We start from the raw sequence: 12,955 nt of genomic DNA on the forward strand, positions 1-12,955 counted from the left end.
TGCTGGGTGACTTGGACAGGTTGGGGGAGTGGGCAGATGCGTGGCAGATGAAGTTTAATGCAGATAAATGTAAGGTTATCCACTTTGGTAGCAAAAGCAGGAAGGCAGATTATTATCTAAATGGCGTCAAGTTGGGAAAAGTTCAAGCTCCCAGCTCCGTTTTGTTGGGTGTCGGCGGCGTCGCAGTGCTGAGATACCAGCGGGGAGCGGGCAATGCCTTACCGGGTCGCCGTGCGGTAAGCTCCGGAGCGCTGTGGCCGCCGACACACAACATCGCAGAGCTGGGGCTGCGGGCGTCCGGCCGCGGGCCGTGCTGGATTTGGAGCGCCGCGCAGCCAGGGGTAGAGTTGCCGGGGTCGGAGCTACAACCGGCGCCGCCCGCGGCCGGACGCCCGCAGCCCCCAGCTCTGCGATGTTGGGAATCAACGGCCATAGCGCTCCGGAGCTTACTGCACGGCGACCCGGTAAGGCTTTGCCCGCTCCCCGCCTCTCCGACCAGGTAGGGGACTAAGAATTAAAGTTTCCCCCTTCACCACCTCCCCCCTTCACATAAAAGCCCTCCAAACTAACTGACTAACATTTAAGCAATGATTTACAGATGTTTTAAGTGTCTCCCCAGTCTCCGGGGAGGAGGCAGCCACTACAGTAGTACAGACCTGGGTTGACCATGGGTCGTTTCGGGTCAAGTTTGGCGCCAAACGCGATCTTTGGTGTGCAGACGACATCCTGGAAAAAATGTCTGGTTTTCGGAGCTTTTCGGTTTCCGGAATTCAGGATAAAAGGTTGTGCACCTGTAGTAGCAAAGAAGTCCTTCTGCAGTTGTACAGAACCCTAGTGAGACCACACCTGGAGTATTGTGTGCAGTTTTGGTCCCCTAATTTGAGGAAGGACATTCTTGCTATTGAGGGAGTGCAGCGTAGGTTTACAAGGTTAATTCCCGGGATGGCGGGACTGTCATATGCTGAGAGAATAGAGCGGCTGGGCTTGTACACTCTGGAGTTTAGAAGGATGAGATGGGATCTCATTGAAACATATAAGATTGTTAAGGCCTTGGACACACTAGAGGCAGGAAACATGTTCAGAACCAGGGGCCACAGTTTAAGAATAAGGAGTAAGCCATTTAGAATGGAGACGAGGAAACATTTTTTCTCACAGAGAGTGGTGAATCTGTGGAATTCTCTGTCTCAGAGGGTGGTGGAGCAGATTCTCTTGAAAGAGCGAGCTAGGGCTCTTAAAAATAGTGAAGTCGGGGATATGGGGAGAAAGCAGGAACGGGGTACTGATTGGGGATGATCAGCCATGATCACATTGAATGGCGGTGCTGGCTCAAAGGGCCAAATGGCCTACTCGTGCACCTATTGTCTATTGTCTATTGTTTTTTGTCTAGTGTATTTACAGTAGACTCTGCTTTAAGTGCTGTTGTCACCTTTGTTTTTCTCGTTGCAGATCCCAGAGTTGAGGGGTTTCTCCTGCTCGATACCTACCCGCCTACATTTCTACTCAGCCTCCTGTACCTCTTTGTGGTTTGGGTTGGACCCAAGTACATGCAGAATAAGCCGCCCTTAACCTCCAGGGGAATCCTCGTGGTCTATAACATTGGATTAACTCTCCTGTCTTTATACATGTTCTGTGAGGTGAGAAGTTTGAACGTTTTGGTCATTGTTAATAATTGAGTCTTTTCTTTCCCCACTGAATGTATCGCTGAGAGGTTTGTTGTCATGATTTTGTGCAGTTAAAGCTTCGGCCCACTCCCTACACGCTAGGGGAAATTTACAGAGGGCCAATTAACCTACAAGCCCGAGCATCTTTGGGATGTGAGAGGAAACTGGAGCACCCGGAGAAAACTCTCGCAGTCACAGGGAGAACGTTTGAACTCCACACAGACAGCACCCGAGATCGGGATCGAACGGGGGTCTCCGGCGCTGTGGGGAAGTAGGGGGAGAGCAGATTATTATCTAAATTGCATTTTTGTATCCTGCATCTGTTTTTTTTTTTGGTTTTTTTTAATTCAATTTCAATTTTATTTTTAATATGTTTTATTATCTTATTTATTATTTATTTATTTTTTAATTATTGTTTTTTTATGATACTGCCTGTAAGGGAAATTCATTTCGTTGTCTCAAATTGAGACAAATTTGAAATCAATACAATACAATACAATACAAGTGTGTAGCCTATTTAATATTAATACCTGGTCATAATGTGGCTTCTAAACAGATGATTGAAACTTACTCTAGAGAGGAATACTAAGAGACATTTTCTTAGTTTAGTTTAGACATACAGCGCAGAAACACCAGGTCCACAAATCCCGCATAGTAACGCTGTCCTACACACACTAGGGACAATTTTACATTTACCAAGCCAATTAACCTACAAACCTGCACGTATTTGGAGTGTGGGAGGAAACTAAAGATCTCGGAGAAAACCCACGCGGGTTACGGGGAGAATGTACAAACTCCGTACAGACAGCACCCGTAGTGAGGATCGAAGCACTGTAAGGCAGCAACTCTACCGCTGCGCCACTGTGCTGCCCTTTAGTTTAGAGATACGGCATGGAAACAGGCCCTTCGGCCCACCGAGTCTGCGCCAACCAGTGATCAATCCCTAACACTAGCACCATCCTACACACACTAGGGATCATTTACAATTTTACCAAGTCAATTAGCCTACAGTCTTTGGAGCGTGGGAAGAAACAGGAGCACCCGGAGAAAATCCACGCGGCCATGAAGAGAACTTACCAGCTCAGCTCAGGCGGCACCTGCAGTCAGGATTGAACCCTGGTCTCTGGCGCTGTAAGGCAGCAACTGTATCGCTGCACCACCGTGCTGCCCTGGAAGGTTGGTTCAAGCAAGCATGTCCCAAGTGTATAAAAACCCCCTTGTGTTTATACATTGCGTGTCATGTCTCAGGATAGTGTCTTGAGGCTTATGCAATGAGTCACTTTGAAGATCATTGAATGTAACTGCATATTTAGATATATTAGTTATTTTACAAACAGCAATACAAGTGACTAAACTTAAAGAAACGCTGTTGCTGAAAATCTGAAGTAGAAACAGAAACATAGAAACATAGAAAACAGGTGCAGGAGTAGGCCATTCGGCCCTTCGAGCCTGCACCGCCATTCAATATGATCATGGCTGATCATCCAACTGCTGTTCATGCCACATATCGGGAAAGAGAAGTAGAGTTAAGGGCCTGACCCACCTTCCCGAGTCCTCTGCCGAGTTGAAAGGACCTTAAAAAAAAAATCAAGATTTTTGTGATCTACGAACTCCTCCTCCCGACAATCTTTTTATTCGTGGACTTTTTTGACATGCTGGAAAAAACGTCCCGATTTACCTGATGCCCCGAGTACCTACGGCTGGCATAACGAGCCGCTACGATATATCTACAGACTCCTACGGACTCCTGCGGACTCGCTACGGACATTCTCCGAGTTTGAATCAAGGGGAAAACTCGGGAGAATTTGTGAGTAACTTGGGAAAGTGGAACAGGCCCTTAAATATTATTAAAAAGGCAAAGGTCTTTAACCTTCCACTTCTCTTTCCACAGAGGCTGCCTGAGGCACTGACAAGTGTTTCCAGCATCTCCAGCTTTTATTTAGAGGGTGACACGGTGGCGCAGCGGTAGAGTTTCCGCCTCACAGTGGCAGAGATCCGGGTTTGATCCTGAATACGGGTGGTGTCTGTACAGAGTTTGCACGTTCTCCCCTTGACTGTGTGGGTTTCCTCCGAGTGCTCTGGTTGCCTCTCACACCCCAAAGACATGCAAGTTTGTAAGATTAATCGGCCCTCTGTAAATTGTCCCCAGTGTGTAGGGAGTGGATGTGAACGTGGGATAACATAGAACGAGAGGGAACGGGTGATCGAGGGTGGACTCGCTGGGCCGAAGATCCTGCATCTGTAAAAACCGAAGAAAAGCTTTGTTATTCTTTGAGCTAAACTTTCAGTGACCACTAACTCTGTCTGTTTGTTCCCTCAGCTGTTGCGAGGTGTTTGGGACGGTGGATATAGTATCTTCTGTCAGGATACCCATAACGGTGGCGATGCTGACCTCAAGGTAAACTTACTCCTGTGCTCTGTGTGAGTGGAATTGATCTCAGGAACGGTGACCTCAGTAGATCCACAAGCTGATACAAAGATGGCTGCCATTTCTTTTTAATGACTCTTTATGATTTTAAACAACTTCTCTGAATATTGTTTGTAAGGAAGAAGCCAAGTGTATTTGTATTTCTATTTATTCTCCTGCTGTTGTACAGTAAAATAACTAGGCAAACCTGTGTGGCACAGTGACACAGCGGTAGTTGCTGCCTTACAGCGCCAGAGACACGGGTTCGATCCTGACTACGGGTGCTGGTTGTGCGTAGTTTGTACGTTCTCCCTTTGACCGAGTGGGTTTTCTCCAGGTGCTCCTGTTTCCTCCCACACTCCAAAGAAGTGAAGGTTTGTAGGTTAATTGGCTTCTTGGAGGTTTACGAGAATGACCCCAGGAATGATTAGGTTAATATATGATGACCTTTTCACGGCACTGGGCCCTGGAGTTTAGAAGGATGAGGGGACCCTCATTGAAACTCACCGAATAGTGAAAGGCCTGGATAGAATGGATGTGGAGAGGATGTTTCCAGCAGTGGGTGTGTCTAGGACCAGAGGCCACAACCTCGAAATAAAAGGGTGTAACTTCTGAAAGGAGATGAGTAGCAATTTCTTTAGTTAGGGTGGTGAATCTGTGGAATTCATTGCCATAGAAGGCTGTGGAAGCCACCAATGGATTTTTTAATAGCGGAAATTGATAGATTCCTGATTAGTATGGGTGTCAGGGGTTATGGGAGAAGGCAGGAGAATGAGGTTGAGAGGGAAAGATGGATCAGCCATGATTGAATGGTGGAGTAGACTTGATGGGTCAAATGGCCTAATTCGCTAGGGGCGCCGCATTGAAGGCGCCTCTGCCTACAGTCTGTACGATTTTTTTCCATCTTTTTTAATTTTAGTTTGTCTAACCAGTTTGTTTTGGGGATACTTTAGTTTTTCTATGTGGGGGAGGTGGGTAGGGTAAGGGGGAAACCGCTTCCCAGTGGCTTCCTGACTATATCTCCGAGTGGCGACCTCGCCCCCCTCCCCTCCTCACGGCCTACCAATGGATCGGAGCGGCCTTTCCTACCGGAGACCGGGGACCGGACCAGCGGCGGCGCTGCGCTGGATTCATCGCGAAGTGGGTGATACTTACCAGGATCGCCGTTTGAAGCTCTGGAGCGTTGGGCCTGCACGTCGACATCGCGGAGCTGTGGTTCGTGGAGCTCCCAGCGTGGGCGGCGCTGACCGACATCGCGGAGTCTCTGGGGCTTTTTGCCGAGGGCCGCCAGCGTGAATCTCCGCCCGGCGGAGACATGGACTCCGGTGAGAAGTGGCCGTTTTGGAGTTCCAAGCCGCTGAGGTTGGCCTCCCGTTCTGATGTCGGAGTTCCAACATCCCGGCGAGCGGGCTTGAGCGGCGACTGCGGAGGGCTCCGGAGGCCCTGGCCACGGGTGAACATCAGGAACGTTAGAGGAAGATGACTGACTTTGGTGCCTTCTCTCACAGTGGGAAACTTTGATTCTGCTGTGTGGGGATGTTTTGTGTTGGACTCTAGTAAAGGGACAAAGTCAATCCCCAGCAAGAGGCCGCCAGCTCCACGATGTTAGGCCACCGTGCAGACAGAGATACGTTACTGAAAAAAATCACATCTCCGGCGAGGTAAGAGATTTTAAAAAAAAAGTTTCCCCCAACCCTCCCCCCCACCCCCCACATAAAACAAGCTAAAGAACACTAAAATATACATTTAACACATACTATAAAACAACAAAGAAAGCAGGGACAGGCAGACTGTTGGCGAGGCGGCCATTGTTGGCGCCACCCGGTGGAAATGTTGCAGTTGTACAAGACGTTGGTGAGACCGCATTTAGAATATTGTGTTCAGTTCTGGGCACCATGTTATCGGAAAGATATTGTCAAGCTTGAAAGGGTTCAGAAAAAATTTACGAGGATGTTGCCAGGACTAGAGGGTGTGAGCTATAGGGAGAGGTTGAGTAGGCTGGGTCTCTATTCCATGGAGCGCAGGAGGATAAGGGATGATCTTATAGAGCTGTACAAAATCATGATTAAGTAGATGCACAGAGTCTCTTGTCCCAGAGTAAGGAAATCGAGGACCAGAGGACATAGGTTCAAGGTGAAGGGGAAAAGATTTAATAGGAATCTGAGGGGTGACTTTTTCACACAAAGAGTGGTGAGTGCATGGAACAAGCTGCCAAAAGAGGTAGTTGAGGTTGGGACTATCCCATCGTTTAAGAAACAGTTAGACAGGTACATGGATAGGACAGGTTTGGAGGGATATGGACCAAGTGCAGGCATGTGGGACTCGTGTAGCTGAGACATTGTTGGCCGGTGTGGGCAAGTGGAGCCGAAGGGCCCGTTTCCACACTGTATCACTCTATGACTCTAGTGTGTAGCAAAGATCCTATAGCAGAGCTATAAGATCTTTGGTGTGTAGGATGAAACTGATGTATGGGTGATCTTTGGTCCTTGTGGGGTTGATGGGCTGAAGAGCCTGTTTGCACACTGTATCTCTAAACTAGATGTTATTACATGATATGCTGACTCTGGTCCAGGACTTGATGTGTTTAAAAGATATATCTCATTTATTTGGAAGTCAAAATCAAGGAAGGGCTTGGTGGAACTTATATTCTGTATTAGTTACATTTCTTTGATTTACTTTTTAACCTATTAAATTCAACAGCTTGATGTTATTAAAACTGTCCATTAAGAAAATTAAGCCTATTTAATGGTGATCTTGTTTGATTCAGAATATCATTTCTAATATTACCATCGGAAATACTGTCAGTATTTCAGTGATTAATTTCAGTGATTAAATTAAATCTTTAGTTTGACATTATTTTAGTGTTAGTTTAGACATATAGCGCGGAAACAGGCCCTTCGGTCCACCGAGTCTGCACCGACCAGCGATCCCTGCTCATTAACACTATCCTACACACACTAGGGACAATTTACATACGCCAAGCCAATTTACCTATATACCTGCACGTCTTTGGAGTGTGGGAGATCTTGGAGAAAATCTTGGAGAAAACCCGAAGATCTTGGAGAGAACCATGAGGTCACAGGGACTACAAAATCCGTACAGACAGCGCCCATAGTCGGGATCGAACCCGGGTCTCCGGTGCTGCAAGTGCTGTAAGGCAGCAACTCCACAGCTGCCCATTAAGTGCCACAAAAATTCATCTTGGCTTTGCTGTTACATTAGACAAGTGCTGTTAACGAGACAATCCTGGCAAGATTTAGCATGCCTTAGTTTAGTTTAGTTTAGAGATACAGCGTGGAAACAGGCCCTTCGGCCCACCGAATGCTCGCTGACCCTATATACTGCCACTATCCTACACAATAGGGACAATTTTCAATTTTACCGAAGCCAATTTACTGGAGTACCCGGAGAAAACCCAGGCAGGTCACAGGGAGAATGTACAAACTCCATACAGACAGCACCCATAGTCAGGGTTGAACCTGGGCCTCTGGAGCTGTGAGGCAACAACTCTACTGTTGAGCCACCGTGCAGCCCGTAAATCCACTGGGTAGATTTGCATAAGAATATGAAAGGTCTGAATTGGAATGGTTAGAAATCCATTTTTCCTTAGTTTAATTTATTATTGTTTATTATTATAATCATGTGGACTGAGGTACTGTGAAAAGCTTTTTTTATTGTGTGCTATCCAGTCAGCGAAAAGACTATATATGATTACAATCAAGCCATCCACAGTGTACAGATACAGGATAAAGGGAATAATGTTTAGTGCAAGATAAAGTTCAGTAAAGTCTGATTAAAAATAGCCTGAGGGACTCCAATGAGGTAGATGGGAGGTCAGGACCACTCTCGAGTTGGTGACGCAGGATGGTTCAGTTGCCATATAACAGCTGGGAAGAAACTGCCCCTGAATCTGGAGTTGTGCGTTTTCATACTTCTGTACCTTTTGCCCTATGGGAGAGGAGAAGAGGGAGTGACCGGGGTGAGACTCGTCCTTGATTATGCTTTCTGTTTAATTTTGATTCTTTTTTTCTTCTTTTGATGATGCATTTTTTGGGGGTTTGTTTTGTCATTCAGGCCAGAGATTTTATGGTTGATCTCAACTCACGATGTCAATGACTGTCAAAATGAGCCAAGTAGTTTGACGGAGTGGCAGTATATATTTTGTGTTTGCAATGGACTAGCAGCGTGGACTTTACCAGGTGGCGGCAAGATTAGCTAAGTGTCCCGTGATGTTTTGCAGCCTTCCTCGGCAAATGTTCTGTGCTCAGACAGCTGATGGATCGGTGTGCTTATCGAACTCGTGTGTGCTGTAAAGGAGATGGTGTTTATGATGATCAATATTTGAGCATTCTCCCCTCTTTTTCCACAGATTATCCGTATCCTATGGTGGTACTACTTCTCCAAAGTCATTGAGTTCATGGACACATTATTCTTCATTTTACGAAAGAACTACCATCAGATCACAATTCTGCATGTCTATCACCACGCCACCATGTTCAACATCTGGTGGTTTGTCATGAACTGGGTGCCCTGTGGACACTGTAAGACAGATTACCATCTTTTTCTCTTTTTAGCTGCTTTTATTTTATCTTTCAAAAGGGCAACTAAACCCATGTAAAGGGATTTTCTAATCTTAATGTAGCACCTTCGGGAGGGATGGTGCCCCCGTCCCACTTAGGGAACTGAACGGAAACCTCTGGAGACTTTGTGCCCCACCCAGGGTTTCCGTGCGGTTCCCGGAGGTTCCCGGAGGTTTTTGTCAGTCTCCCTACTTGCTTCCACTACCTGCAACCTCCGGCAACCACCTGCAACCTCTGGGAACCGCGTGGAAACCTTGGGTGGGGCGCAAAGTCTTTCCTAAGTGGGACAGGGGCATTACAGCGCCAGAGACCAGGGTTCGATCCTGACTATGGGTGCTGTCTGTACGCAGTTTGTACGTTCTCCCCGTGAACGCGTGGGTTTTCTCTCAGTTCTCCGGTTTCCTCCCACACTCTAAAAACGTGCAGGTTTGTAGGTTAATTGGCTTCGGTAAAGATTGTAAATTGTCCCTAGTGTGTAGGATAATGCTGGTGTATGGGATGATTGCTGGTCGGCCCGGTCTCGGTGGGCTGAAGGACCTGTTTCCGCGATCTTTCTCTAAACAAAACTAAACTAAACTAAACTAAATTGGATGGGCTAATTCTGTTCCTAGAACTTATTAACATGGGTAAACTGACCAGCATCTGTCTGCTCCCATTGACTACCTGCATTGGCCGTCACTGCATTCCCATAGCCACGGCAAATGTCCATACCTCATGCAGAATCCTCAGCCCATCCCATGTTGTAGATACCCCCATACTAGAGTTTATACTCGGTTTCATCCACCGCTACCCAGCGTAAGTACTCCCACCTCCTCTTGTACGGGCAGTTTGAGTTTAGTTTATTGTCACATGTACAGAGGTACACTGAAAAGCTTTTGTTGCATGCTATCCCATTAGCGAAGATACAACACAATTACACTCGAGCCGTCCACAGTTTACAGTTACATGATAAAGGGAATAACGTTTAGTGCAAGATAGAGTCCGATCACAGTTAGTCCAGCTGTCTGGTGAAGCAAGCTTCCAGTCACCAGAGTGTATAAACAAGGAACTGCAGATGCTCTTTTTTTCAAGGAAAGCCACAAAGGGCTGGAGTAACTCAGCGAGTCAGACAGTGTCCCTGGGGAACATGGATAGGTGATGTTTCGGGTCGGGATTGTTCTTCCAACCGAAGGCAGAGGGTAAGCCTGAGCGAAAAAGGGTCCCGACCCAAAACATCACCCGTCCATGTTAGGGTTTTGGAGTCATACAGTGTGGAAACAGGCCCTTCGGCCCTACAAGCCCATGCTGAGCAACATATCCCACCTACACTAGTCCCACCCGCATGTGCTTGGCCCCTAACCCTCTAAACCTGTCTCATACATGTACCCATCTAAATGTTTCTTAAATGTCGCAATAGTCCCAACCTCAACTACCTCCTCCGGCAGCTCCTTCCAAACACCCACCAAGGCCACACATCCATGTTCTCCAGGGGTGCCTGGCTTGTTGAGTTACTCCAGCACTTGTGCCTTTTCTTGTCTCAGAGGTTCTCTGGTGATTCTTACTTGTACAACAAACCCCCTCTACATGCCCACCCACTCGAATTCTTGCAGGGAAATGGCCTCTGGGCTAAACATCCACTTGTATTGCAAAGCACCAGGCGGTAAGTGTGCTTGGTAACACTATCCTGCAAATGGAAGCCACTCAGGTCAAGGGTGTTGCTGTTGGGGGGGGTGGGGGGGGGGGGGGGGGGGGGGGGGGGGGGGGGGGGGGGTGATGGAAACAAAAGGTAAAGAATGGATCGACTTGGACAAGGTTCACCAGGTTAATTCCCAAGGTGGCGGGACTGACATATGATGAAAGAATGGTTTGACTGGGCTTGTATTCGCTGGAATTTAGGATGAGAGGGGATCTTATAGAGACATACAATTCTTAATGGACCGGCTAGATGCAGGAAAAATGTTCCCCATGTTGGAGGAGTCCAGAACCAGGGGTCACAGTTTAAGAATAAGGCGTAGGCCATTTAGGACTGAGATGGGGAAAAACATTTTCACCCAGAGAGTTGTGAATCTGTGGAATTCTCTGTCACAAAAAGCAATGGAGGCCAGTTTATTGGATGTTTTCTAGAAAGAGTTAGATATAGCTCTTTGGGCTAATGGAATCAAGGGATATGGGGAGGAAGCAGGAATGGGGTACTGATTTTGGATGATCAGCCATGATCATATTGAATGGTAGTGCTGGCTCAAAGGGCCGAATGGCCTACTCCTACACCTATTTTCTATTTTAATGCTGAGTTATTTTGGTTTTGTTGCTCTTCAGCACCGCAGTTACTATTACAAATTTAGCAACCAGCCAATTGTCCTATCCATTTGAAGTGGAAATTAACTTTTTGAATGGTGTAAAAAACACCTTAAAAACAGACAGCATTTCTCCTTTCAAACATATAATACTATTCACAATTTCTTTCACTGAATTCAAGGATTAGATGGAGGTTGCTAAGTTTCTGTTGTCACTTTATGTATATTGAGATATCTCTTGATAAAACATTAATTCTTTTTGGTTCACATTGGTTGGAATAAGCACTGAATTAAATTAGAACAGATGTGACTGCCTAGGATTGAGATTTGCATCATTCTTTATAGAAGGGTAGTTTGTACAGTGGAGTAATGGAAAATATTCTCTTGCATGCATTAATTAATTTTGGCCGTTTGCAATTGCAAATTTTGGGTTAGCTTTGAGATACAGCATGGAAACAGGCCCCTTGTCCCATCGAATCCGTGCCGACCAGCGATCTCCCCACACTGACACGATCGGTCACACAATATGGACGATTTACGATCTTCACCAAAGCCAATTAACCAACAAGCCTGTACGTCTTTGGAGTGTGGGAGGAAACCAGAGCACCCGGAGAAAACCCACGTGGTCCCAGGGAGAACGTACAAACTCTGTACAGACAGCACCAATAGTCAGGATCGAACCCGGGTCTCTGGCGCTGTAAGGCAGCAACTCTACCGCTGCGCCACCGTACCGCCCCTGAGATGAAATGTCATATTTACTGTCTTGTTGCCTTCCTTTGCTCTCTGTTAATCAAGAGATATTTGCAGCTTGTCCCCAACGTGTGGTGGAAGCAGTCAGATCCTTGGCAGCTTGTTGGCCAAATATATTTTTTTCTGATACTTGTGACCAATTACTCACTAACCAATAGGGCGCCCAGTGGCGCAGCGGTAGAGTCGTTGCCTTACAGCGCCAGAGACCCAGGTTCGATCCTGACTACGGGTGTTGTCTGTACGGAGTTTTACGTTCTCCCCATGACCATGTGGGATTTCTCTGGGTGCTCCGAATTCCTCCCATACTCCAAAGACGTCCTGGTTTGTAATTGGCTTGGTATAATTGGAAATTGTTCCTAATGTGTGTAGGATAGTGTAATGCCCCTGTCCCACTTAGGAAACCTGAACGGAAACCTCTGGAGACTTTGCGCCCCACCCAAAGTTTCCATGCGGTTCCCGGAGGTTTTTGTCAGTCTCCCTACTTGCTTCCACTACCTGGAACCTCCGGCAACCACCTGCAACCTCCGGGAACCGCACGTAAACCTTGGGTGGGGCGCAAAGTCTCCAGAGGTTCCCGTTCAGGTTTCCTAAGTGGGACAGGGGCATTAAAATATGCAGGGATCGCTTGTAGTCGCGGACTCGGTGGGCCAAAGGGCCTGTTTCCATGCTGTTTGTCTTAGCTAAAGTATACTAAATTGATAGTTGCTAATTCATGCAGTTGCCACATAGATGATCCAAGTTGAACCAAATTTATATCTAGTGCTGGAAAATCAGTTGGTGACTGGCCCCTGTCATTCAGCAAAGACCAAATCTTCAAGAACCCAAAGTACATTCTACAATATTCAGGTTTCATTATGTTTTGTTGCACAATCTTATAACATTTATATTCAATATTAAATGTAGCTGTGCGACTGTTTTTAATCACGGTGCCAGTTAATCAATTGCTAACCTATTTAAAATGAAACGCAATGGGACTCTATAAGTGACGGGGCTGCATGGGGACACAGCAGTAGAGTTGCTGCCTCACCGCGCCAGAGACCCGGGTTCGATCCTGACTACGTGCGCTGTCTGTACAGAATTCTTACATTTTTCCTGTGACCGCGTGGGTTTTTTCCTGATGCTCCGATTTCGTCCCACACTCCAAAGACGTGCAAGTTTGTAGGTTGATTATCATTGGTAAGTTGTAAAATTGTCCCTCGTGTCCAGACAACCTCCAAATAAGCTCTGAACTACTTAGACTCGGGGGCATTGGTTTTGGCTTTGCACTGATATTGTTTGTTTGTT

At 46.7% G+C, this 12,955-nt stretch overlaps 1 protein-coding gene across 3 annotated transcripts in view; it reads left to right on the forward strand.

The window, feature by feature from the left end:
* elovl5 (ELOVL fatty acid elongase 5) overlaps positions 1–12,955 on the forward strand; it is a 100,806-nt gene that overhangs the window by 76,057 nt on the left and 11,794 nt on the right. For all 3 annotated transcript variants that reach the window (XM_055636166.1, XM_055636163.1, XM_055636164.1), the window contains exons 3-5: positions 1,447–1,634; positions 3,982–4,059; positions 8,438–8,609. In XM_055636166.1, the coding sequence (XP_055492141.1) occupies positions 1,447–1,634; positions 3,982–4,059; positions 8,438–8,609 (438 nt within the window). The remainder of the gene's footprint in view (positions 1–1,446; positions 1,635–3,981; positions 4,060–8,437; positions 8,610–12,955) is intronic.

The sequence above is a fragment of the Leucoraja erinacea genome, chromosome 5, assembly GCF_028641065.1.
Source record: "Leucoraja erinacea ecotype New England chromosome 5, Leri_hhj_1, whole genome shotgun sequence".
NCBI classification, from domain to species: domain Eukaryota; kingdom Metazoa; phylum Chordata; class Chondrichthyes; order Rajiformes; family Rajidae; genus Leucoraja; species Leucoraja erinaceus.